Source organism: Excalfactoria chinensis, chromosome 13 (genome assembly GCF_039878825.1).
Source record: "Excalfactoria chinensis isolate bCotChi1 chromosome 13, bCotChi1.hap2, whole genome shotgun sequence".
NCBI classification, from domain to species: Eukaryota; Metazoa; Chordata; class Aves; order Galliformes; family Phasianidae; genus Excalfactoria; species Excalfactoria chinensis.
In genome coordinates, this window is record NC_092837.1 from 5,504,845 (window position 1) to 5,527,879 (window position 23,035).

The 23,035-nt window shown below is 43.0% G+C and overlaps 1 protein-coding gene across 2 annotated transcripts; it reads left to right on the forward strand.

Annotated features, from left to right (window-relative positions):
* The first annotated feature begins 999 nt into the window (after positions 1–999).
* G3BP1 (G3BP stress granule assembly factor 1) lies at positions 1,000–21,109 on the forward strand. Of its 2 annotated transcripts, none has more exons than XM_072348447.1 (12): positions 1,000–1,113; positions 12,746–12,859; positions 13,453–13,534; positions 14,732–14,905; positions 15,675–15,765; positions 16,225–16,318; positions 16,655–16,859; positions 17,584–17,685; positions 18,002–18,113; positions 18,450–18,575; positions 18,658–18,788; positions 19,970–21,109. In XM_072348447.1, exons 2-12 carry the CDS (start codon positions 12,765–12,767, stop codon positions 20,174–20,176), a joined length of 1,419 nt encoding a protein of 472 aa, XP_072204548.1. In that variant the 5' UTR covers positions 1,000–1,113; positions 12,746–12,764; the 3' UTR covers positions 20,177–21,109. The 2 variants fall into 2 exon arrangements, with proteins under 2 accessions (XP_072204548.1, XP_072204549.1); XM_072348448.1 differs by having other exon boundaries at positions 18,679–18,788.
* Positions 21,110–23,035: the final 1,926 nt, after the last annotated feature.

Below are 23,035 nucleotides of genomic sequence, written 5' to 3' on the forward strand. Positions count from 1 at the left end.
CGTTGCAGTCGTTGAGGCTGAATGGCAGCTCTCTGGGTCACAGCAAAGCAGAATTTCGGCTGAAGGCCCTTGCTCTGCTCACTCAAGGTGGGAGCAAGGCTGGTGCCAAATGAGAGCCCCAAAGCATTTTCCCCATACACTGAGCCCTGCTGGGAGCAGGAAGGGATGTGCGTGCCTTTTCCATGCAGACATTCATTTTGACGTGCACAGGACCTGCCTTTCGTGCTGCTTTATCACAACCTGAGCTCCCTTTCCTTCCAGTGCCGCCGTGGTCCCAGCAGCGGTGGTTATTTGAGCTGTTGCTGCGGGTCATCGGTCTCACGTTGAGCAGCCGCGCTGTGATTTATGCGCTGGCAGATTGTGCTGCAGCTCTGCCTATAAATAGCGGCGGTGGGGGGGAGAAGGATATGAAGGGGAGGCCTAGCGAGGCCCAGTGGAGAGCTCGCGGCCTGCTCTTAGTGATGGTCCCAGCACCGCCGTGCGCTCTCCTCCAGCAGGGGGTGGTACGGGGCACCCAATACAGCCCCTCGTGCGGGCTGACGGTCCCTTTAAGGATGCTGAGGCCTGCCTGTCCGTCATAGCCCGCCGCGCTCTCCCATTGGTCGCCGCGCCCCGTGCCGCATGTGGGTTCCGCCCCTCTCTATAACGGGGTTTACCAGCACCTTCTCAAGGGCGCTGCTGTGCGCCTCAACCACACTACCGCGTCACGCCTGCCCCGCCTTTCGCGCCTGGTCGCGCGGTCAGCGTCGCCCTATTGGCTACAAGGAAAATCCATTAGGTTTCGCCCCGCCTCAGCACTGAGAGCTTCGTCTCCTATTGGTGCGAATCGGTGTCGCTCAATCTCCCTGCTCCGCGGAGCCAGGCCGCGTGGTTGATAGAGTGAGCTGCCATTCATTTACCGGCCTGCCTCCTTTCCTCTCTCTGGACCAATCGACGTCCGAGTGAGGGAGAGCGGCGCTCTCTGATTGGTGGAGCAGCCTCCCGCCGGGCTAGGCTGCGCGCCGGATATATCTAGCCGGCGGCAGAGCACGCCGTTGCGTGAGGTGCTTCTCGTCCGCCGGGCAGGCCTGTGGTCAAGCGACGCCTCCCGCTCCCGTCCCGCTCCGCCCGCAGGTGAGGAGCAGTACCCGGGGCGGGCGGGAGGGAGCCGGCCGCGGCCTCGTGGGTGCGGCTGAGGGCGCCGTGCACCGGGGCGAGCCCCTTTCCCTCCTCTTCCCCCCCCTAACGCTGCCCCCCTGTCCCCCGGGGTAGGCCGTGGCCTGGAGGGGGGGATGGGAACGGGGATGGCGCTGCGGCCCCCGCTGGTTCCCGGCCCTCGTTCCGCGGTGAGGCCCGTCCGGCCCCGGCGCAGCTTTGTGGGTGGGGGGGGGCTGCTCCGTGCGGGGCTAACGGGCACACGGCGCCATCACGGCCTGCTGAGGGGGGCGCGGGGCTGCTGGGCGCCGTTCGGGAGTGGTTACCGGCCGTTGGGGCCGAGAAGGGGGGTGGGGAGCGGGCCGGCATTATGCGCATCGGGATGCGGGGCTGCGAGCTTTGTTCTCGGCTCTGCGCGCTGCCTGCTGGCCTGGCTTTCTTTCTTTTTTGATTTCTTTCTTTTTTTTTTTCTTCTCTTTTTTTTTCATCCCATGCTTTTTATTGTTTGGTTGGTTTGGTTTTTGGGAGGAGGGAAGGGCGCTGTGAGGTAACCCAGCGCACGGTTCGGGGCTGTACGGGCTCAGCGCTCCCTCTGGGCCGCGAGCAGCGCGGTGCCACACGCGTGTTGTCGGGGCCGTGCCCGGCGATGGCACCGCGGGGATGGAGGAGCGCGGCGCACCTTCGCTGCCCGCATGACCTTGGCTGGGCCCGGATCGAGCCAGGATTTAAAGCAGCGTTTTTGAGAAGGCTGCTCAGCCTCTTACAAGGCCCGAAATGTGCCTGGTAGAGCGGGGGGGACAAGGGCGGAAAGGTTTGGGTATCATCCACGTGCGCTTTGCTCCTGATCTGGGCGACCTTACGAGTTACTGATTTTAACGGAGATACCTGATGGCTTCTTTTGTTAAGGCTTTCGCGCACGTAGTGAGCATTCATTGCAAAAACAATGACTTGGGTGGTTTTTTTTTTTCCTCCACGATTGGCTGAAAGCAGCATTTGCAGCAAGCCGCCATGTTTCCAGGGCATGCTATTTTTGTCCAGCCTGTGCTCTCCAGGATGAAGTGACAGCTTTAAGAGATGTGGATGATGCTGTTGAGCTCTGGAAGCTCACGCTTTCAGGTGCTCGGAATTGAATGTTATGTGTTGAGTTGTTTTCAGCCAGCAAAGCTCTATGGACAGGCATCAAAAAGAGGATGGAGTGCAGAAGCTGACAGACAAACTCTGCACTTTAGTTGGGTTCTGAACTCTTCCTTTTGGCCGGGTTTTCACTTTTTAATATAAACTTCCCTTTCTCTGAAGAGGAAGCCTAATCATTTTGCTAGAAGATCCATGGTATTTCTATGGTGCTGCTATAAGCATGTGTGCATCCTGTGAACTGGGCTCACTTCTTTCAGAGGTGTTTGAGTCAATATATTCACTGAAGTCTTCATTCACTATATTCAGCCTATATGCTTAGAGAAGTATAAAATCCCTTTTTGAGATAAAAAAATGGCTTAGTAGGCCTCATAACAAAATAGAAGGTTAGTGTTTATGTGATGTAGGTCTTGTACTTCAGAAGTCACAGAGGATCTTGGTGATAAAAATCTGTAGGTAATCATCTTTTAAAAGGGATCTTGTATACATCAGATCTGGCTGTGAGCAATGGCTTGTATTTCTTGAGTAGTTGGATATAGAAGGCTATCTTTCTTTTGTAATGTATTTTGAGTGTGAATCTGTTTAGTTGAAACTAGAGAGTACAGTTAAAGTGAAGGGGAAGATCTGGCTGGAAGCTCTTTGCTTTAGTCCTGATTTCTGAGTATTTATCTATAGCCTTTTGAGAATGTATTAAAGTCTGAGTTTGGTATCACAGTTTACACTTTAGAGTAACAGTTAGTTCAGAAAGAGCCAAACTATGTTAATGTTTTTGATGGGGTTATCGTTCACCTTCTGTAATGGCTGAGGGAATGTCTGAAGGCTGGTTCAGAGTCATGGAGTCATACATTGATTATAGATCATAATCAGTGATTATATGATGAGCAATGAATATGATCATAGAAAACCAGTAGTTTCCTTTTTCTCCTTGGAAACGGTGCTAACTGAGGAGCATGCTTTAATGGAAATGCAGTAAAGGGAGCATAAATGGTGTTACCGCATGTACATATTGGTGGTTCTGTTGGTAACTTCTGATAAAGCATTGATGAGATTAACAGAAATGGCCTGCTGGAAAACAAAACTTGAATTGTTGTGGTTTAATATTAAACCTGAGCCTTTTTTTGTCCATCCAAGCAATGTGACGAGGGGAAAAAAAATCAAAGAGGAAATCAAAGTAGAGCAGGGCTTTGGGTGGTGCTTGTTGTTCACTGTAGTCTGCTGTATTTGAAGTAAGCCAAAGGGGGGCAGGGAAGTGATAGTTTTGCCTGGAAGAGTGGATCCTTTCTTATGGATGCCTGTATAAAATATCCAGAATTGATGTGAAGCAACCAGCAATTAAAGTCCTGTGGGAACCGATAGGCCTGATGATCTTAAGCTGCTTCTCCGAGTAATTAAAACTAGCAGAATGCTGCCCTCAACAACAGCAGAAATCCAGCAAACAAAGCCCTTCATCTTCACCTACTGTAAGAACGCCTAAAACTTTGCAGGCGATGAATATTCTCCTGGTGTGGAGTCCTAGTTCTGCTATATTAAGACTGGATCTCTTCCAGAGGCATAGCTGGTGGAGTACTTGCTTTGAGAGCTCGGAGATGGTGAGCTGTCAGTTGTGGAGCTCTTTGCAGATTTCTACATTCCTTATTGAGGCAAATGTGAAATACGAAATTTCAAAGCATTGGTGGCCATTTTCCACTTCTATCTGTGTTGCCTCCTCTTGTTTCTACATCAACTTATGGTTGTTTGTTGTGCTGATTTTGTTTGGATGATGAGCGTCTTAACAAAGTATCCAGGATGGATAAATCTGGGTTGGCTGATAGATGTGTCTGAGGACGAACAGTCTTCTGCAGCAAAATGGACAGCAGTGCAGTAGTTGACTCTTGAGAGGAATCTGTTGCTTGGCACGCAGAAAGCATTTTGTTAAACCTTAATTCTTGTGACTCGATTCCAGATGGGAGCAAGCTTGAATTTTGCAGTGCTATCTGTGTAGCTAGGTGTTCTAATCTGCTTCATCTGACTGCTCGGAATAGCTTCTCCTTTTTACTTTGGGAAGCTGCAGTGGAGCCAAATAGGAAAAAATGGCAGAACTAAGAGAAGAGGACTGGACCTGCTGCCAGCTTCATTGGGTTGTTGGAGCAGCTCTTGGATGTCAGAACAAAACCTGTTCTAATGGCAAAATCATAGTGTTTAAGTCACTATATAGAGGAGAAGTTTAGGGAGCAGTATGGGCTCAAAGTTGACCAGCTTTTCATTAAGGAGATAACTGATAAACAATTGAGGTTATCTCTGTCTCTTGTGGATTAAATTGTCACGGCTAAAGCATGTGGAAAAACAATTCTTCTTTTCATAGAGTAAATGAAATTGGGATGTGTCCACTTAGATATGAAAGTCCTTCGCCCTGGTTGAGGTGAATAGCCTCTTTGGGAGGATCTGATTTATTTATTTATTTGGATTAAAAGTGTAGGCAGATTTCTGTGAATTTTCAGGGCTTTGAGAGAACTCAGAGTTTCAAGAGGAATTAATTTGTGATTTCTGTCAGATCACAAGGGCTGTTTGCTCTACTGTTTAATGCAGTGTAGCAACCTGTGATCATCTGAAGTGGACTAGTTGTGCTCAAGGCAGATTATCTTAGTTTCGTGCCTCAAGTTTCTGTACAGCAGCTTTCCTTAGCTTGTTTTATTTTGATATCAGGACAATTCCAGTTTTCTTCATCAAAGTAAAGCAGGGTATAAGCAGCCCAAGAAGCATTCTAGTATGAAGAGGAGATGGAACGAGGCATGTGCCGCTTGTATTGGAGCTGTTTGCCTAACATTGCATCCCTGGTTACAGCTTCTCAGTAGTAAAACTGCACTTCCAGATACACACAAAGGACTCCAAAAGGATTAGTGTGTGTGGAGATTGTTGTGATGGTGCTGGGGGGACTCCAGACTAGCCTGGGGTGCTCTAAACACAGTGGCTATTTACAGACCTGTATAGTCATACCTGTCTCAGGTAGAAACTGGCTAAGTCCTCCCTCAGGAGGAATTCAGAATAGTAGCTATGAGTTCAGACCTCTCTTGCTTTTTGTGCCTCTAGAAAGATCAGGGGTTCAGATGTATAGTTTGGTGCATGGTATTTCTTTAAGTCAGTAAGTGTTAGATATTAGGAACTTAAATTGTGTACTTCCTGGAGCTTCTCCCTTACCTGTTTTGTGTCTCCTTTCTGTAAGGAGTTTTGCACAGCTTCTAACTTGTAACTGGTAACTTGCTGAGAGATGCAAACATTTCATGTTCCCCTATCATAAATCTGTAGTGCTCATTATTGAAACAAAAGTAAATAATATGCCAGTGAAAGTCAGCATTCTTATCTCTTGGTAACATAAGAAATAACTTGGCTGGCTGTCTTCTAAGTTGGACTGCTTTTCCCCAGTGGTACATAAATGAAACCTAATGTGCTGTCCATCTTTGTGCCGTAAGTGGGCCTTGATGCTCCTGCCTACAAAGAGAGCATCTACCTTACTGTTCTGGTTCGCTATCCCTTAGTGCACAGGTATAGATGCTGCTCTCAACCAGCTTCAGTAATTATGCTTTGGGTAGTCTTTATATTCTGTTTCTGTGCTTTTGATCTTAATGTTCTTGAAGCTGCATTCCTCTGGAAGTGTCACTGTTCATTCAGATTCTGACTAATAGCATTGAAAATCACAAGTTTGTCCCTTTCTTGCTTGGCAGAGCTGAACGCTGTGAGAAATGCTGAATGTTGACTGGAAGCTGTCAGACTCCATCACATCCATGTACTTGTGGCTCACACTTGGGTTTGTTAGCAAAAACACAGGCTGACTACTAGAATGACAGCTCTTCTGCAGCGATCCATGGTTTATTTGTATTCTCAGAGTGTTCAAGGGGATGTGCATTGCCCCTGGGTGAGGCTTCCCATCTGCCCCAGTGAGCAGGGGCTTTTCAGTACTAGCATAGGTGGTGTTGAATGTAATTCTGAGTAGGTTTTTTTTCTAGCTTTATAATAGAAACATTTTATTTACAGTTAACACTGGATACTTCCTTATCCTGATAGTTTGGATAGTCTGAATAGAAAACAGTTAAGCTTTGATTTGTAGGTTTTTTGGTAATATTTGTCTTACAGATGGTACAACATGTAGCTTTTCTGTGGTGTCCTTTGTTGGTATGTATCAAAGATCTTAGGAAGTGGTTCAGATATTGCTCTGCCTTCCTGCAGTATGTTAATGAAGCACAGAGAAAGATGGCTGCATGAGGATGGCACATTCTGGTTCCAGACTGATTTTTACATTTCAGCTCTTTAATGCCTCAGATACCCCATGAAGGTACTCCCTCTTTGTAGGTAGTATGGCTGTTGTACAGAAGGCACCATTCTTTATAATGAATGGAGGAGTGGCTGTTTGGCTTAAGGATCCAGATATTCACCTTGAAGGCTATTACTGAAGGCTCATCTCTGAGATATATGTTGTACCACACGCTGCTTTTCTCTCTAAGGAGTACCTGCCTCTTGAGTTTCCTGGTCAGTACTTCCCATGGACTTTATTAGTGTTTGGGATTACTAAGGCTTGAAGCTAATAACTTCACCATGTTTGTTCTTTAAATATTTCATTATTCTTTAAACTAGTTATCCCATCACTGAGCTCTTAGTGCTGGCCTGCAGAGCGTCTTGCCTCGGTGATAGAACACTTCTGCTCTGATTCTGTCCATATGTAAAAAATAGGAGTAGTTGTGGGCAGGTATGCAATGGCCTCTATATGAAATGCAGGCTAGGTTGCTGTGTATTGCTCCTTGTGATGCCATACTTCTCAGTTCTATGTAACATCTTCTAAAGGAGGTGAGTTTTGAAACTTCTGTGGCCTACTTATTTGAGCTGCTTTATTAATAGTTTGGCCCTGTGGTCAACAGCAGGTAATTCTTTCTTCCTTCTCTCCCTCAAATAGTTAAGGCTGTTTTAAAATAAGAAGGGCATCTCACATCTCAGTGTATCTGATATCTTGTTTTTAAATATGCATTTCCTTGGGAAGGTTTACATTACTCTTCCTACTTGAGAGAAAGCTGGTGCAATGATCTATATCCCTGGATGAGACATCCTCTGCAATTTGCCTAGCGATGCAAGTTTAGCTTGTTTGTGTTTTTTTGTTCACTCTGATGTTTTGTATCTCAGTTCACACAGGTACTGGCTTTTCTTTTTGCTTCATCAGCAGCAGTAGCAAGCAGTGGTCATGTGAAATGGTGGAGAGGGGGAATTAACTGGAGTTCTTTCCCTTTGTTGATTAACTTCTATTGTAGATCATGCCCGCTGGAAGCACATTGGGGCACTTTCATCATTATTTGCTGCTCTAGACAAGAGAAAACAGCCAGTACAATCATACCTGTTGCTAATGCTGGTTACTCTATATAGATAGATTATGACTTTGAATACATTCACATAAGCCCTTTAAGAGGTTCAAAATGATACTTAATAACACAACCGTATTAACTGTTGATGAAACCTTTTAAAGTCCACCATAAGTGCCATTTTCCAGCTTTGTACTGTTATATGGTTTCATGCAGGCACCTCTCTTCCACGTGAGCTCCTCTGGGTGTTTAACTCTTTTTATGTGAAGGAATTAATTGATATGGAAAAAAGGGAGTAGAATTGCATGAGGAGTTTGACATTACTGATCTAAGTGGGAGCACATCAGTTACATTGTATTACTTTTCTATGTAAGGTAAAATTGAAGGAATGAAGGATATGAATTCTACTTAGGAGATGCTGATGACAGTGTTGAATGCAGTGTAACAGCTCAGATAGTATCTTAATCACTTAAACCTGTAATTAAAAGCATGGGGGGGGGAGTTGGAGAGTTTTGGTGCTCTGTAAAATGCACCAGTTTGTTGAGAGACTCGTTTGATATTCTTATGTAGCACATCTACAGCCAAAAGAGAATGTGGGACTGCTGTAGGGTTCTTCCCTGTGTCTGCTGTGTAAAATTCTGCTCACAGTAGTAATTTAGTGGGCTTTTTGATAGAGTGCTGCTTCTGTTGGAATAGAAGTTATTATTACAGATATATAAAGCAGAGAATAAAAACGCCAGGATGATATGGAAAGCAAACTGTGGCCCGTTTGGAATGGGCTCCAAGTTAAAAATTGTACTTGTCTTTGTTAGCACAGTCGTTTTTATTGACAGAAGATAATTACAATCCCAGTGTGCTTTAGGAAATGAAATTTGTTTTATTTTAGCCTGCGAGATCTATTTCAGTGAGGTCTGTTACTCTAATCTATGTTGATCGAGTGGGTCCTGCAGTCTGCGGTTGTCCTGAGAACCTGAGCACTGTAGTGTGTACTAGAGATGCCTGTAATACATGGGCACTCTAATAGGTATGAGATGGAGACTTGACTTGAGTTTTCTAAATGCAGACAGCCAATGGTCAGTTGATATATTTATTTTTTTTCCCACTTTTCTCACCAAATCACTATACTCTAACAACTAAGTAGCTGTTCTTTGACCCTATTAATTTCACGGATGCTAATTGGTTCTGTGGACCGAAATCTAAATTTAATACACCATTTGCATAAATGGTTCTACTTTACATAACTGTACTTCAGAAATTCAGTGCCTAGCATTGATTTTCTGCCAAGTAGGAGCACTGTAACAGATGGTGGAATTTTCCACCAGCCAGGTGATAACCACTGTAAAGGAGGTATTTGTCATCCCCTAAGTCTCCTGGCTTAAGGAGTGGCATCACAATTGTTCTGACACATTTGCTATAATTTGAGTTATTCCCTGCTTTACTTTACATGTGTGGAGTAATATGAACGCGTGTTTCTGAATGGACTTGAAATCATTACATTTTCAGCTTTTCCTGTTAACACCTTTCATCTCAATTAACAAAAGATGGATCAGCTTCTATCAGGAATAATGCAGCGATAGCCCAGACATTTGGTCCTGTCACTTTGTGTGCCATTATCTGCAGGTCAAGGAATAGAGGAGCAGTAAAAATCGTTTAGAGTAGTAGGGTGCAAATAATATCTGGAGATGCTTGGCTTGTATCATTCAGGTTGTGCTGGCTGGAGATCGGGAACAGATGGCTGCTGGCAGAATAGCAGCAGGTGCAGCAGGAGTGAAACAGATTGCTGTCCTCTGATAGATCATACAAAGGCTTTTCCCATTTCTTTCTGGATCTTTATGAGAACTGGGCACTCTGCTGTTCTTGTGTGGTAAGAGTCAGTTCTGAGAGGGCTTCTTGTGCCTTTTTCTTCCCTTTCAGTAGGGAGATCCTTTTTATGCGTTTCTGTCTTACAAATATGAGATGTAATCACAAGCCATTGCCTTCTGTATGCCTTCAGTGCAGTGCTGGAGTAAGTCAGAATAGCACTGGAGATGGGAGTGCTGGTGGGTTCATACAGGTGAGCTGTTCAGATCTGAGTGCTGCAGGTAACAGTTCCACATCAAGTGAGGAGGGGAAGCTTTGGACATTCGTTCTAGAAGAAATGGGAAAGTAATTCTCAGGAACCTGATGTATTACTTAACAGAGCTGGGTAGGAAGTCTTCTGGACATCAGTGAGAATGAGCTTGGTTTCTGGAGGGGGCCCATACCCTCACCTTCAACCAGAAAAGAGGAGCAAACAAGCTTATGAAAGTTCATTATGTGGGGCTGTTGTGCTCTGTGATCTGAGGGGATGCTGTAGGACTGTTCTTTCCAATGGCACAGGGGCAAGGTTTTAAACTTCTGTAAAGAAATTAGCTTTTGTATTGCCAGCCAAACCAACAGTGTAAGTGTGAAGGTGCTGTCTGCCACTTGCTTCCACTCCTTCAGGGTCCTTCTGCTGCTTGCTGTTTCAGAAGTGCTTTGCAGGAAATGGCTGCATGAGGAAATGAGCTATGGTGCTCACAGCTTATCCTTTCCCTGTTGGGTAACATCTGATATTTAGTAGGGTTCACATTTAATGTATGTTTGAAGGTAATCAGTTTCATAGATATGAGGGTTTAGTTACTGCAGTCCATACTCAGTCTTGGACATCTGTGTATGTAATATACTGTGCTTACAATTGAAAGGTTTCTTTAAAACCACAGATACTGAGAACTTCCTAAAATGAAAGTGATCTGCAGAATCTGAGCAACTCTTGCAGAGCAGACCCAGCTGTGGCATATTGCTTCCTTCATGGTCAGCTCATGAATATATGAAACCATGGAAAGCTTCTTAGTGTATTGAAAAGCCTTCTTCAGTTCCGGGTAACACTTGGTCTTTCCTGCTCTGCATACTGTACTGTAGGTGGTATTTCCTTACTGTTAATGCTTCCTATTGAAAGAGTAGGAGTATGTGTATGTCTTCTGGAGCCTGTCAGGTATTTCTCCCTTGTATTTGAATTTGGAAGATAGGTTTCAAAGGTAGAATGAGTTGTCTTTGTATTTCTGTTCTTTTAGACTTAAAGTGAAAAGATGGTGTGAATAACTCTAGTCTTTTTGTGTTAAAAGCAGAGCAGTACATGTCAATGAATGCAGAACTCTACCAAATGTTGTTGGCTTAGTAATAGCATTCTAATATCTTTCCTTTAAACCTTAAACTAAGTACCAGTTCCTATCTCAGGAGGTGTACCTTATCACTGCATAGGCAATTCATGTTGACCGTTGCTTGCTGTTTGGAACTGCATCCTCAGTTTTTCATATGTTCTGCCTCAATGTTGTCTTGCCTTTTGTTTACAGTATGTTTGGTGTTAGGCTATGGTTTGGTATGGAAGAAGGGTGCCAGACTCAACTGGATTCAGCTTTATATGAAATCCCATGGTCTGGGTCTCTGTCATGTTGTCTTTGGTGTTTGAAGCATCCATTCCACATTTCTGATGCATCCTGCAGTGTGGTTGACTCCTTTGCAGACCTATACATGATTTGCATTTGAGCTGTCAATGGAATAGACTTGTCTGGTAGGTCCTAGCCCTGCTGAAGCTGTAATTTGTCATTTGTTCTTAGCGTTTTAGGGACTTCTTGTCTGAGGTACAACAAATACAGTGAAAGCATCTTACAAGACACTGGAATGAACTGGAACAAGAGGAAATAGAGGAAAGGCAGTTTGAATGAAGCCCAGGGAGGAACAGATAAAACCTATGGGCAACTGTTTACCCAGGGTAAAGGATGCTGCCTTGTGCAGTGACAAGAGCTTGTTCCAGCATAACTGCCAAGGCATGTGCTCTGCAGACTCTTAGGATTGGTCTGTATTAGCTTAGCTTGACTTCTTATTTCTTCTTCTTGAGGCTACTTACAGTTGTAGTATTAAATAAAAGCAGATGAACACAAATTTAGGATTCATCATTGACTTTTTTTTTTGCTAGGAGGCTCAAGTCAGTAATGTATTAGTGTTGATTTTCAGCACACACCTGAGGTATGTTCCATTTGTATGGGAAGTGTTCTGTAGGGAAAAGATTCCACAGGTCAGTAACAGAGAGAGAGTTCTCTCAATTTTTACATCTAGATTTTAATGTCCTTTTGATAGCATCTGCTTGACTCATCGTGGGTACCATTGCAAACTCATTACTGTGAGCACTACAAAGCCAGGGTGGGTTCAGGGAAACTGACTGCTGCGTAGCCTGTGAGACATCAGCAGCAAAACTGTCAGCTCAGCACCTATTCTGCTATTTCTTGGTATCAAGTAACAGGACACAAAGCAGAAAACCTAATTCTGCTTATATTAGGAAGCTGTGTTAGGAATACCGTGATGCTCTTTTATTCTTTAAAGCAGTTTAAATGGTTTGTATGAGTACTTGAACAGAAGAAAACATAGAGATGCATACTGTGCAACCTTCCTGCAAGGATTTCTTTCTTATGGTTTAGGCCTACTGAAATGAGATAGGAGGTACCTAGATCAATTTGTTCCTCGGCCTGGGAATGGTACTTGTACATCTGATCTTCTGGATTTAAGTGGTAGTGGACTCGAGTTCAGGAGAAATAAGGGAAGAGCAGCATGAGTTTGTTTGTAGTGCAGTAACTTTGATACAATCCTCTATTCTCTCGGTGCTTTCTGCTCCCCAGCAGCAAGTGCTGCACTGCTGACCAAAATAGATTGGACTTCTTCTGACCTTTTATAAATGCCCTTAATACAGTAGCACAGGCTTTACTTTGAAACATATGACTTTTAATTCTGATTGTGAAGTCAAGTGAGGTAAGTAGAACTTGGATCAACTGTAAATGACTTAGATACTTAGCAAATCCTCTTGGAGAACCATGCTTGTTTGCTACCTGCATTTTGCTGAGGGCACGTAGCATTCCAACATTTAGTCATCCTATGAGGTAATGTCCCTTGCCTGTGCAGCCTCTCCCACCGCTGGTTTGTTCCCCAGCAGTCTTCTCCCTCTCTTCAGCACCAAAGATTGATGACTCTGAAAATACATTGGTTAAACTGCTTACTGTGTAAAACTGCTAATAGGTTTTGGTGTGTGCTTTCTACTGTGATTATGTGGCTTATGCTGTCTGCATGAGAACAGCAACACAAAAATACTACTGTTTGATAGAGCTTTTCTTTAGTTTTCAGTTGACCAAAGAAATGGTGATGGAGAAGCCAAGTCCCCTGCTGGTCGGGCGGGAGTTTGTGAGGCAGTACTACACTCTGCTGAACCAGGCACCTGACTATTTGCACAGGTAAAGCTCTTGCTTCACTTCATGACCAGTTTTTTTGTGTGATTTGCTTAAGCTGTATGTTAAAAAATCAGTAAATAAACTTATTTCTGTGTCTTAGATTCATTTCTGAAGATATTTAATTTCATTGTGCTTTGAGGTGGTATTCACGCAGTTTTTTTGAAGCCTTCCTTCTAATCTCAACTATTAAGAAAGACTTTTCAGACCTTTTTTCCACTTAAGTGGACAGACTAATCTGGCTAAGAGGAATGTTTAGGGCATACTGTGAACTTGAGTTCCAGATTTTTACCTGCTATCAGAATGTAGTTCCCTGATACTTGGCTTCAGTTATAAAACCCTAGTTATAAAATGGGTAACTTAACATGCACTGCTTTAATTAGTGATGACAGATACTGCTTCTTGCCTCAAACTTTAAGCCAGAGCTTGAGGAAAGCCTCCAGTGTCCCGTGTGTCCAGGGTAATGCTTCTTTATAGCAGGATAAGGAGAACAGGCTTGCACCATCTATGGGAGAAGACTTCACTCTTGGCTGTTATTGCTTGGGTACCTGACATATCTGAATACTGCAGCTTACACAGGAAAACTTTATTTCCTACAGGTTTTATGGGAAAAACTCTTCCTATGTCCATGGTGGCTTGGATTCCAATGGAAAACCTGCTGATGCAGTCTATGGGCAGTCTGTAAGTATTAGTAAAAACTTACTGTCATTTACTACTTTCTCTTCTCCTTTGTGGTTGGGACACATATCCAGCTGTGATTCATCCACTTTGTCAAGTGGCTTACTCTAGAGAAACATAGTGGAAGGAAGGGATGCCATTCAGAGTGACCTCAGCAGATTTGAAAGGTGGGCCCGAGTGAATCTAATGAGGTTCAGTCCAGCAAAGTGCAAGGTTTTGCACTTGGGTCAGCTGGATCCTAGGCCTTTATTCAGACTGGAAGGGAGCAGTCCTTGTGACTAGCCCTGCAGGGAGGGGCCTGCAGCTCTTGGTGGATGAAAAACTTATCAGGAGCCAGCAGTGTGCTCGTGCAGCTTGGAAAGCAAATGGTGCCCTGGGCTCCATTAGAAGAGGGGGGGTCCAACAGGGACAGAGACAGATTGTCTCTCTCTACTCTTGTGAGGCCCCATCTGGAGTACTGTGTACAGATGCACAGACCCCAATACAAGAAAGACAGTTGTTAGAGAGCCTCCAGAGAAGGGTGCAAAGGTGATCAAAGGGCTGGAGCACCTCCCCTATGAGGACAGGCTGAGGGAATTGGGCTTGTTCAGCCTGGAGAAAAGAAGGCAGCAGGGTGACCTCATTGCAACCTTTTAGCACCTAAAGGAAGCCTGTAAATGGGAGGGGAGTCAACTCTTTGAAAGGGTAGATAACAGCAGGACAAGGGGAAATGGTTATGAGTTGAAGGAGGGAATATTTAGGTTGCATGTCAGGGGAAGTTCTTTACTTCCCTGACTAGTGTGTTACTAGTGTGGTAAGGTGCTGGAACAGCTGCTCAGAGGGGCCGTGGATGCCCTGTTCCTGGAGGTGTTCAAGGCCAGGTTGAACGGGACCCTAGGCAGCCTCGTCTAGTATTAAATGTGGAGGTTTGTGGCCCTGCTTGTGGCAAGGGGGTTGGAGATTCAGGTTCCTTCCAACCCAGGGCATTCTCTGAAAGGGAAGAAACAACTACCTAATTTTACACAGCAATAGTTAATCAAAATATACTTCCTTTTGTTGAAGTTCTTAGTGTAAAATAGCTTGCAGAGTGAACTTAATGCTTAGTGTTAAACTTTCTTGTTTAAGTTTGGGAATATAAGTGTTTTTTTCCTTCTTTCCTTGGAAGCTGCTAATTTAGCAGAAATGACTCTTACAGTATAACCTGTACTCTGTCCTTTATAGGATATCCATAAGAAGGTGCTGTCATTAAACTTCAAGGACTGCCACACAAAGATCCGTCATGTGGATGCCCATGCTACTCTCAATGATGGTGTTGTAGTGCAGGTGATGGGAGAGCTCTCCAATAACATGCAGCCCGTGCGCAGGTTCATGCAGACATTTGTACTTGCACCTGAGGTATGCTATACTGAGTGATAACATTACTGCAGTGCTTATACTATCATGTCAAGATTCAAGGCCTGTTTTGGTGTTGGAATCTCCAGTGTTGCACTGGAAAAGTAGTTTACCACACATTTTTTGTAGGAGTACTCTGCAAATTCTTAGGGAGTTTGTTCTGCTTCTGTGTGTTCATCAATTAGCCTTGGGTATCATAATTACAAATGTAAATACCCTGACCTGTGGCTTCTTGGTATCTACAACACTTTTTTTTTTTTTTCTTATGTATGCTTTAAATTTGTTCTGTCCTTAGTTTGCCTTCCTGGCTACATGTCCTTGTGTTGGAAAAAGAGGGACGAATAAACTGCTTTCTGCCCCTTGAAGGCAGGATTGTCTTGTTTGGTAAAGTGCTTACATGGCATTGAGGTGGCTTTCAAAATACACTGTTTTGGACAAAATGATAATGAAAAAAGGGGACGACTGCAAATTCACATTATTTTTTCAGGTTGGCCTAGGACTAAGAATTAAAACCTTGAATCACAGAATGCTGTGCCCAATGCTAATTAATATTAATAAAAAGCATTAATCTTCCTGTTGTTTCACACATGCTTGACTTCCTAGCACAAGGCATCTTGTTATCTGCATAGTGCACTTTTTTAAAGGAGGCAAGTTTGGATCGATCTTTTGTATTTGTGGGGAAAGGGTGACTTTCTTCAGCTGTTCATGTTTTGTTACTTGAGGTTTTTGATATTGCACTTGATGTAATTAGTTTCCCCCCTTTTTCTTCTAGGGTTCTGTTGCAAACAAATTTTATGTCCACAATGATATCTTCCGCTACCAAGATGAAGTTTTTGGTGACTCTGACACTGAACCTCCTGAAGGTGAGCACTAGCAGACTCCATGTGTTTCTGTTGGTGTTTGTTCCTGGGTCTGTTTTGTGTTTTGTTTCCAGACTACAGGAGGTCTCTTTCTACAGCATTCATCTTTATGGTGTTCTGAGTCTTTCCTTGCCTGTAGTTTTATCCTTTTATCACTATGTTATCTGTAGTTATTTTTGATATCTTCTCTTTCTATTGAAAGGACTGTGAGATCTTTTTTGAGCAGTAGCAATCAGATTTGCAGAAAACAATCATTGCCTAAAGTATTTAGAAAATGTTATCTGATGTCAGACAAAAGCAAGTAACTCAAGTGGAAGCATAACTATAAGGAAATGTCTGCTTAGTGCCGTGCTTTGGTAGTGCTTCCTTGTGCTCCTCAGCAGAGACTTCAAATGTGTGTTGGTGGGAGGTGAGTTGGAGTTGAGTACTAAAGCTGTGTGTGGTGTTTCTAACTTCTTGTAGAATCAGAGGAAGAAGGGGAGGAACCTGAGGAAAGACAACAAACACCTGAGGCTGTTCCTGATGATACTGGTGCTTATTATGAGCAGACTGTCAGGTAATACCTTTGTTAATGGTAATATTGGCTACTTACAGGACAAGCTGTAGGAACTTGCTGCTACACACGATTTTACCCTTTTGACAATTGAAAGACAGCTGAAACTTTAATGCTGTTATGCTTAGTGCAGAGACTCCAGATTATCAGATGTAATGCTTTGGTCTGTAGTGTAATAATGTGAAGCTTGAGAGCTTTTACAATGTAGTTTTATTTAGATTACCTTTGTTCTTCCTCTTTAATGAAATGTGGTTGGTTTCTATATTGAACAAGTAGCATTCCTTATATCTAATCAAATGCAGTAAATACCACCCCTGCTTGCTTTTCTTGTGCTAATAGCAATGACATTGAAGAACACCTGGAAGAGACAACCACAGAGGCAGAGCCTGAGCCAGAGCCAGAACCTGAACAGGAACCTGAGCCAGAGGCGCAGGAAGAAAAATCTGAGCCAGTATTGGAGGAATCAGCTCCAGAAGAGACTGTGGAGAAGAGTCCTTCTCCAGCTCCTGCTGATCCAGCTCCTGCAGTGCAAGAGGACTCCAGGGTAATAACCATGTGTGACTTTTGGTGTTTCACCAGGAAGTTTGACACTCTGCTTGTTTCATTCTGCCCTCCAGTGAGGGAGGTATCTGGAATTAGATATAAGTGTTTAAATGCTCTGCAGTTCTTTCCTGAGTCCATATTGTTCTTTTCATCACCAGTTGCTTTTTTCTCATTGGCTTTTATACCACAGTAAATGGTTGAATTTCTAGGTAGTAACTACTTGTCTAAATTACTGCGATATAAAGGAAAGCTTTGTCAACTTTGGGGGTGTTGGAACTGTGGTAACAGTGAGAGGCTCAATTTCTTAGATTCTTAGTTTATAAACAGAGCTTCTGACGTTCTTTACAGACTATATCCAAGATGCAGAATGGTTGAGATGAGACCTAGCTGGTGATTTATTTTTTGTTAGTCTGTAGTGTCAAAGGAATTAAAAGTTGACAAGTGAGTACTGCATAAGGCAATGCTTTAATTAACTGTATTGTGGTACTTGGTGCTAGGCTGTTGCTGTCTCATATTTCAATTCTACTTGGATGTCAGATGTAGGTTAGAAGTGGAATTCTGTTATTGTAATGCATGTCTTCTGAATTGGAATGGTTTGAAGGGGGTTGTGGGGGAACTGCTAATGGTTGAATCTGTAATGTCATGGATTACTTAAAACTTTGATACAACTAACAGACATGGTAATATCAGGAATATGGAGTTGAGTTTAATCTTCTTTTCTTCAGACATTTTCCTGGGCATCGGTAACCAGTAAGAACCTCCCTCCCAGTGGAGCTGTTCCAGTATCGGGAATTCCACCTCATGTTGTGAAAGTACCCGTCTCACAGGTAGAAATTCAGCATCTAAAGCTGTTTCACTGCTAAACTGGCTGGCAGGAAGCTGAGATGGGGAAGTAGTGGTTAAAGTAGTATAGCCATACTTCAGGTGGTCACTTCTTATGCGGTTGTATATGGAATGACCTGGAAATTTTAGCTTGATGTTGAGTGCCACAGTGTAACGTGTTTAGTCACAGATGAAAAGAATATAATTCAGGCTTTTGACTCAATTTTCAAGAGAACTGATAAATTACTTGATAGCAAGCTCTTAAATGCGTGACTGTTTCATTTTATTCTCGCATTATAATTCTCTTTTGAATTTATACAGCCCCGTCCTGAGGCGAAGCCTGAATCTCAGACCCCACCACAGAGACCTCAGAGGGATCAGAGAGTGAGGGAGCAGCGAACAAGCATCCCACCACAGAGGGGTCCTAGGCCAAGTAAGAAAAGCTACAGGATGTCAAACTTTTTGGATCTTTGATTTGGTGATTTATTTTGGGGAATCATTAAGACGAGAGTTTCATCAAGTTGAGTCTCACTAACAGTGAGGTTTTTCTACTTACCTGGATAACTCTGAAGCTTTTCTTGCATTCTCTGAAGTATCCAGGTTTTTATTCTGTATTTGCTTTCAGTCAGATGACAAATAGCATGCAGTCAGAAAATTCTTGGTGTAGGGTGCTTCCCTTCCTATGTATAAATGGGTAGACAGTTGGTAGTTCTGTGCTATTTTTTCTTGTGGGAACTGTCTTTTCTTAAACTTCACTCTTATGTTCAAGTTCGTGAGGGTGAACAAGGTGATGTGGAAACAAGACGGATTGTGAGGTACCCGGACAGTCACCAGCTCTTCGTTGGGAACCTTCCCCATGATGTGGATAAAAGTGAACTAAAAGACTTTTTCCAAAGTAAGTTGGTAGTTCTACTCCATAGGGTTTGTGGTTGCAGCCATTGGTGTGATCAACAGAACATTCTAATGTATGACCCAAGAACTTGGCTCTTCTCTTGCAGGCTATGGCAATGTTGTTGAACTGCGCATCAACAGTGGTGGAAAGCTCCCCAATTTTGGATTTGTGGTGTTTGATGATCCTGAACCAGTTCAGAAGATCCTTAGCAACAGGGTAAATAAACTTTCAGTCAGGCTTGTTGCTCTGTTAATAACAGGCAGTGTTTTCCAGGTGCTTCCAACACAAAAAGGTAGAGTCTGATCCTGTGGACAAGTAATATCTTTCCTTACTCGATTGTTGACAAAACAGGTTGAGAGGGAGAAACTATACTTGGAAAGAGTTCCTTGTAACAAAGGAAAAGTACCAGCATAGTTTATCAGCAGTGATTGTTCATGGAAGATGTGCATCCTGTGAGTGTGTATGGCATGGTGGTAGGCAGTGAATCTGGATGCATCTTAACTGTTCCACGTGCTCCCTTACAACATGGTTTTTCAGCAGGTAGTGGCATCCTTTCTTTAATACTGTATGACAGTATAATTCCTCTATTTCTGGCCTTAAATTGAAAGGTAGCCTATCATAGAATGGCTTAGATTGGGGGGAACCTTTAAAGATCATTTAGTTCCAACCTTCTTGCTGTGGATGGCAATTGCTTGTTCTAACTGGAGCCAAAGAACAAAGTGGATGCTGAATTCTTAGATGTGGAATGTGTAATAGGCTTTCAGAACTTATTCATTTAGGCTATCTTTCATGCAGGCTCATGTAAATGCTTAAGTAATAATGATTGGATGTGCTTTTCTGAAATTCGATTGTTTTAAAAATACCTATTTAAACCTTTGAAAGCAATTTTACGTGCCTCCTGCCTTGCTTTGAGGAGCACTAAATTATGTTGCTTTGCAAGGAGACCCAGTGCTTTGGGCAAAAATGTGTCCTGAAACAGTAGACCAAAGTGAAAGACTTCACTGGCTTGCATAGCGATGCATTAGAGAGGGCCTGCCATTCTTCAAGCCATAGGATAAAGCTGTTTGGGACTCTGACAGACTGGATAGGTGTGTATTAATGAGATGAAGTTACTGCTAATAGGTAAGTTCTTTTTGTAAGAGGTATTGGAATGCTCAGCATTGTCTTTTCTATCACATTTTCAGAAGTGTCACTTCTATACATCTCCAGCTGCTTTCCATCTTTTTCTAGCCAAACACAAGATGAGTTATATAGTTTGACCACAGTTACATTCTAATAAGTTGTGAATGCTTTTCTTTCCTTGGACGGGAAAAAGAGGATGAGAGAAGGTCACAGAAATCTGCTTGACTTTTTTGGAGAGTGAATTCTTAATGAAAATATCTTCTCTTCTGTTACAGCCCATCATGTTCAGGGGAGAGGTGCGCTTGAATGTGGAAGAGAAGAAAACAAGAGCTGCCAGGGAGGGTGACCGCAGAGATAACAGACCACGTGGACCTGGAGGCACTCGCGGGGGGCTGGGAGGTGGGATTCGAGGGCCTCCACGTGGAGGAATGTCCCAGAAGCCAGGATTTGGAGCTGGAAGGGGGATCGGGCAACGCCAGTGAATGCATCGTGGATGTTGACACGGTGGTGCAAACCCTTTTTACCTGCAGATTTGTGAATTTCAGCCTTGGGTATCTTGGAATGTGGCCCTAGCCTGTTATAGACTGCTACGTTTGATACTATTTTGGCCCCTTTTTGTTTGTGTTATGGTTTTGTGATTGATTTATTTTTTTTCTAGTCCTTGTCCCAGATTCCAGCTTTGTGGAACAACGCTTTAGGAAAAGTGGATTTTAAAAAAAGAACTGAATTTCCTTGCTCACCTCAAACTTACGGACTGGATTTTTTTGGTACCAGTGGTCTTTCCTAGAAGAACATCTTTTTGTTTTTGCTTTTCTTTTATTGTTTGTTTTTTTTTTTCCCTCCCCTCTCTACTGAATTTGGGTGCATTTCAGTCAGTGGAATGATATTTCACATGCATGCGTTCAAGAGCCTATAGGAAAACATAGTACTTGGCAAGTATTTCAAGGGCAGGAAAATAAAACTTTGGTTTATCCCTTGAGGGTCATACGAACATCATCTGATCTGGAGATGTTGCCACCCTGAAAATTGACGTTCACCTTTCTCTTTGTGGCGCTGTAAGAGAAAAGAAAAAAAGTGGAATAATGAGTATCCATAGAATCTTGTCTTTCTTTTTTTGATACGTGATCACGGAAAAGAATTCTAACTGCTGTTTTACCACTTTGGAGAATTTTTGGATTGTGGGATAGGTTTTAAATGTTTAGAACTTGACTCTCAAAACACTTTTCCTGAACTTGTGGAATTTTTTTATTGAAATAGGGAGGTTTTTTTTTTTTTCATGTTTAGTTTGTATTTGTATAAAAAAAAAAAAAAAGCAAAATTGTTGTGCCTTCTATTTATCTCTCATTCCAGTCTTGGCAAATTGTTTAAAAAAAATAATAATAAAAATAAAAAAGGTCTAGATTTGCTTTATCAAGTCAAGAGTACGCTGGAGTTCTTCCATGGGGAAGATGTACCTTCCTTCTGTCGCTAGGTTTGCAGGTAGAGGTGGTTATAGCTCAAGTCTGTAATGCTGTCTGTTCTTTCTCAGTTTGATGGCATTTGAGTAATCAAAACCAAGTGTTTTGTGGATGCGGAATTTGGGAGTTTAGCTTTTGAGGCTGGGCAGTTTCCATCACTGATGCTATAGAACTACTCCTGTCATGTTCTCTACATTTCTCTCTACTGTGATAGTTTTGCCATTTAGGCATTAATTTAATACCCTGCTTCTGCCAGACCTGATAGATGGCATAAGCACAGAAGGTGCCTCTCAGTCCTGGGATTACTACATGGAACACTCTCCAGTACTCCTAAAGAAGCTGAAACTGATTAAAAAAAAAAATATCAATTTTGGGGGTTTCAGGATCCAAACAGCATTATATTTTTGTGTAAATATCTGGATAGCAATGGCAGTCTTGAGTTTACACCAGGCCTCAGCATTCTTGGTTATATACAAGAACTGTGTAGTAAGCTTCTTTATCTGTGCTAGGGTTTACTGTTTCCATGTTTCTTTGGTTTATTAATATAACCTCTGTGCAAATGCAGTACAGACTTCTTGTGCTTTGCTTGCTCTAAAGCTAGAGCAAACCTGCCCTACTGCAAAGGGTGGGTAGGTATTACCTGTTACAGAGCAGTAACTTACTGTCATTTACTTGCCAAACGTAGTGGTTGAACCTGGCTGTACTGAATGTCAGTAGTTGGGTTTTGTTCTGTTTTGGCTTCGTCTTTAGTGTTGCGTCATTTCCCTCCTGAATGTTTCTCGGATGTCTTGATGAAGTGGAGGAGAGCTGAAATGCAGCAGCAGTAGCTGTGTGTGTGCCCTCTCACAGGCAGAAGTGCTACAAACGCATACTGCTTCCTCTTGTGGTCGTAACTGGTATTTATTTTTCTTTGGGGGGGGGGGGAAAAGGAAGAAATACAGCTCTTCTCATTAGGAACAGCCATCGAGTGAAGGTGTGCAACAGAACTGTTTCACTGAACTGTCCTTGTTTGTGTTAATTCTCATGTTGTTTCTGGTGTTCTTGATGTTAAATCCAAGACTGCAGTCACAGGTTGCACTTCCCAGCTGTGGAGGTGCTATTAATAAAAGTTTCCATTGCTCTTAAATCTATGAAAGCATCCATAAACGTGGGGAAAAAACCCCAGCTTTTGTGTAGTTCCACAGTCAGACAATTCTGGCTCGCTTTCATCTAAGCTGAGAACTGACTGAGGAATGTCAGTGAAGAACTGAAGCCTGTGAAGTGTATGCTTGGTTTTGTATTAATGATACTGGCTATGTTAAACAGTAAGACCCAGAGAGTGATCTTGTCAGGTGACAGGTGAAATAAAATATTTACAGAAACCTTTTTCTTGGGTATCTTGTACAGAAACACTCCTCAGACACAAGTTATGCTGACAGCACCTGAAATGAAACATGGAGTTGACACTTCAGGATGTCCTTGTGGTTTTGTGCTTACCAAATAAGCAATCATGCTGGAAAGACCTGTGAGACTTCATATTGGCTTTTTTTGTTTGAAGCTCAGTAGCTTTGTGCTCTTCTGGTTTGTGCATTGACTGTGCTGTTAAAACCTATATCTGTTGTCTGAAGTCTTCAATTCATTGCGTGTTTTAATGGTGATGGTATGATTGGTTGTCTTGAACTGCACTTAGGCTGGAATACCTACAGCAAAGGTAACGTCTGATATTTAAAGTCCAGAAGCTCTTTTTGGATAGAAAATGCCACAAGGAGATTTCCATTGAGTAGAACTCCTGCATTTCCCTGCTGGAACCATCTGAATGGTGAATCTTGGGTTCTTTTGAAGTATTCTTGATGTCCAGTGTGCTGCAGAATAGAAAATGGTGGAGTTGGCCAGTCCTTGTTAAGG

Bases quoted from the DNA above. Each gene is read 5' to 3' on its own strand.
- G3BP1 (XM_072348447.1), top strand. From the start codon at position 12,765: ATGGTGATGGAGAAGCCAAGTCCCCTGCTGGTCGGGCGGGAGTTTGTG. The intron at 16,860-17,583 runs GTAATAACCATG...TCTTTTCTTCAG, and splicing joins CAGTGCAAGAGGACTCCAGG to ACATTTTCCTGGGCATCGGT. The intron at 17,686-18,001 runs GTAGAAATTCAG...GAATTTATACAG, and splicing joins TGAAAGTACCCGTCTCACAG to CCCCGTCCTGAGGCGAAGCC.